Source organism: Octopus bimaculoides, chromosome 9, assembly GCF_001194135.2.
Source record: "Octopus bimaculoides isolate UCB-OBI-ISO-001 chromosome 9, ASM119413v2, whole genome shotgun sequence".
Lineage (NCBI taxonomy): Eukaryota > Metazoa > Mollusca > Cephalopoda > Octopoda > Octopodidae > Octopus > Octopus bimaculoides.
The window spans coordinates 43646592-43649202 of NC_068989.1; the positions used below are offsets into that span (position 1 = coordinate 43646592).

The following is a 2611-nucleotide window of genomic DNA, read 5'->3' on the forward strand; positions in this document are numbered from 1 at the left end:
ATATATATACACACACACACACACATACATGTGTATCATCATCCTCATCTCAACATCTGCTTTTCTATGCTCGCATGGGCTTGAAGGAATCTGTTGAGGCAAATTTTCTATGGCCGGATGCTCTTTCTGTTACCAGCCCTCAACTTTACCTGTTTCCAAGTAAGGTAATATTTCCCCATAACCAGACATGTTTCCATGGAAGACTTAAAACAAAGCACACTGTTTGCATGATGGTGACACTTGTTAACGAAGGACATGTTGGAAAATGTAATTTCAGATAGATAAAAAAAGACGAGATGGTCATGAGCGGAACGTCTCTGAATATATGTCTGCTTAATCAGAGCTGGTATAGAACTAAACAGCAGCTTACAAGTGGAATCTCAATATTGGTAAACTAAAAGGGAATTTGAAACAAATACCATGGTGATCAGATTTAAACATTTAATTGTTGTATAACTAAATAAAGAAGAGAGGAAAATGGGATACTAACTTCATTTCTGTAGATGAATGCCAAAATTCCAATCGACACTTGAACAAAAAATGCAACCACTGTAATTGTCAGGAACTGAAAAGAGAGGTAAAAAATGAATAAAATACATGGAAAAAAAAATTTAAATTAAAATTAAAATTAAAACTAAGAAAGAGATTTCTGAGGTGGAGGCATGGCTATATGGTTAAGAAGTTCACTAACCCCAGCCAGAATCGAACCCACAAATCAACGTTAGCATGGCTCCTTGTTAGCATTGATGTGTGGGTTCGATTCTGGATGGGGTTAGCTCATCATTTTTCAGTCATTTGTTTGTATTTAGAAGTTGTCACTTCAAATCAGAGAATAAAATATTATTATGATATATATATATATATATATATGATGATTGTCTACTCCTTATGCAGAGTCTGACCACCTCTTGTACCGACACCTTAGATCCATCATGGTATCTGATGTGGCTTTTTGAACTAGATAATGTATTGAAAAGACACCCACATAGATTGCATATTTGATTTGGACTACCAAGAGCTGCAGTTAAGTTCTGATCTTTGTGGATCTTCAAATGTCTTTTGAGGCCTCTATTGGACTTGCAGACTTTATGGCATACACAGCATTGAAAGGTGTGCACAGATGTATAGGCAAAAGAGTTGGTGGAGGTTCGTTTTCCATGGGTCTGCAAATGAAATTTGAACCCAGCAAAAGAAAGGTATGGTATGTCACAAATTGTGCACACAAAAAAGGTTACTGAGATTTACCTTCTCAGTCACAACATTCTTCTTTAAATCTCTCTTGAGTTTTGCATATGCTATCCTGGCCTCCTCAAATGCTTTCACTCCACACTTTTGTTCACCATCCAGCTTGATCCAAAGCAAAGGTTTTATGGCCTTGGATCCATTTCAAGTGACTTCATTTAAGTCCTTATGCCATCTTTAAACATCTCTTTAGGCTTACACCGATTATGTTTCCCCTCTGCAAGCTCGCCATAAAACAGCTGTTTGGGTGTGCGTTCATCTGCCATTTGAACAATATGGCCAGACCACCTCATTTGATTTCTCAGAATCATTGATTTAATAGAAGTGATGCCTGCTGATGCAAAGACATCTGTGTCTGCAGTAAAAAAGCTCCATTTAACGTTTAAAATGCAGTGAAGGCACTTTCGGTGGAATCGGTCTAACAGTTTGAAATGTCTTTCATAACATGTCCATGTTTCAGAAGAATACAACAGAGATGGTAATTTTGTGTTGTTATTCATATGTCGTTGGTGCCATCAAACAATTTGGTAAAATTGTAATTGACCTGTTTACCAAATGGAACGATTAACCATAAAGTATTTTTCAAGTTAAGATCATAATTTTATATATATATATATATATATATATACACATACATACATATGTAAATATATGCACAAGTAGGTTGTCCCATATTATATCATAGGTCCCTATCTCCTCTGCTTTCTTGGCATATGCACCAGCTAGGACTTTTCAAAATCTGTTTGGTTGAATGAGTCACCAGTGGTGTCCTTCAAGGGACTGTCTTGGGCCCACTTCTGTCTATCTATATATATAAAAATGAGAATGTGTGTGTGTGTGTGTGTGAATCCCTAAAACTTGAGAACTACGCAACCAATTTCATTCAAATTTTACAGATGCCTTACTTAGGGTTCCAGTTGTGTTTTAGTCAAAAAAAATTTTTAACTTCTTGCAGAGTTCGAGCCCACGGCAACATAATATCTCCACTATTTAAGTATTACGTGTCAAAAGTGAAACAAAAACACTCATGTCAAGTACTTTCACTTTAAAAATGAAACTATTCCACTAACTGAAACAATCACATTTCGATACTGTAATGACAGATACTTTCAGAAAGAGAGAAAGAGAGAAAGAGAGATGTATAGATGTATACATATAGATGTACTAGCAGAAATACCCGGCTTTGCCCGGGTTAAAGAGAATAATGAAATCTAAAAATGCCGTCTAGACTACGCAACCCTCAACTGTTAGTAGCTACGATACCATATTTCTACATTAATAACTCTCCAATCCATGCCAGCATGGAACATAGACATTAAGTGGAATGTTAGAAGAAAGTTTTCAACTCATATGTATATAAAGTAAATAC

The 2611-nt window shown here is 36.0% G+C and overlaps 1 protein-coding gene across 1 annotated transcript in view; it reads right to left on the minus strand.

Moving 5' to 3' along the window:
• Nucleotides 1–2611, minus strand: part of LOC106883925 (tetraspanin-15) — a 108516-nt gene that overhangs the window by 11413 nt on the left and 94492 nt on the right. Inside the window, exon 3 of the mRNA XM_014935068.2 lies at nt 491–565. Coding sequence (XP_014790554.1) covers nt 491–565 — 75 coding nt within the window. The remainder of the gene's footprint in view (nt 1–490; nt 566–2611) is intronic.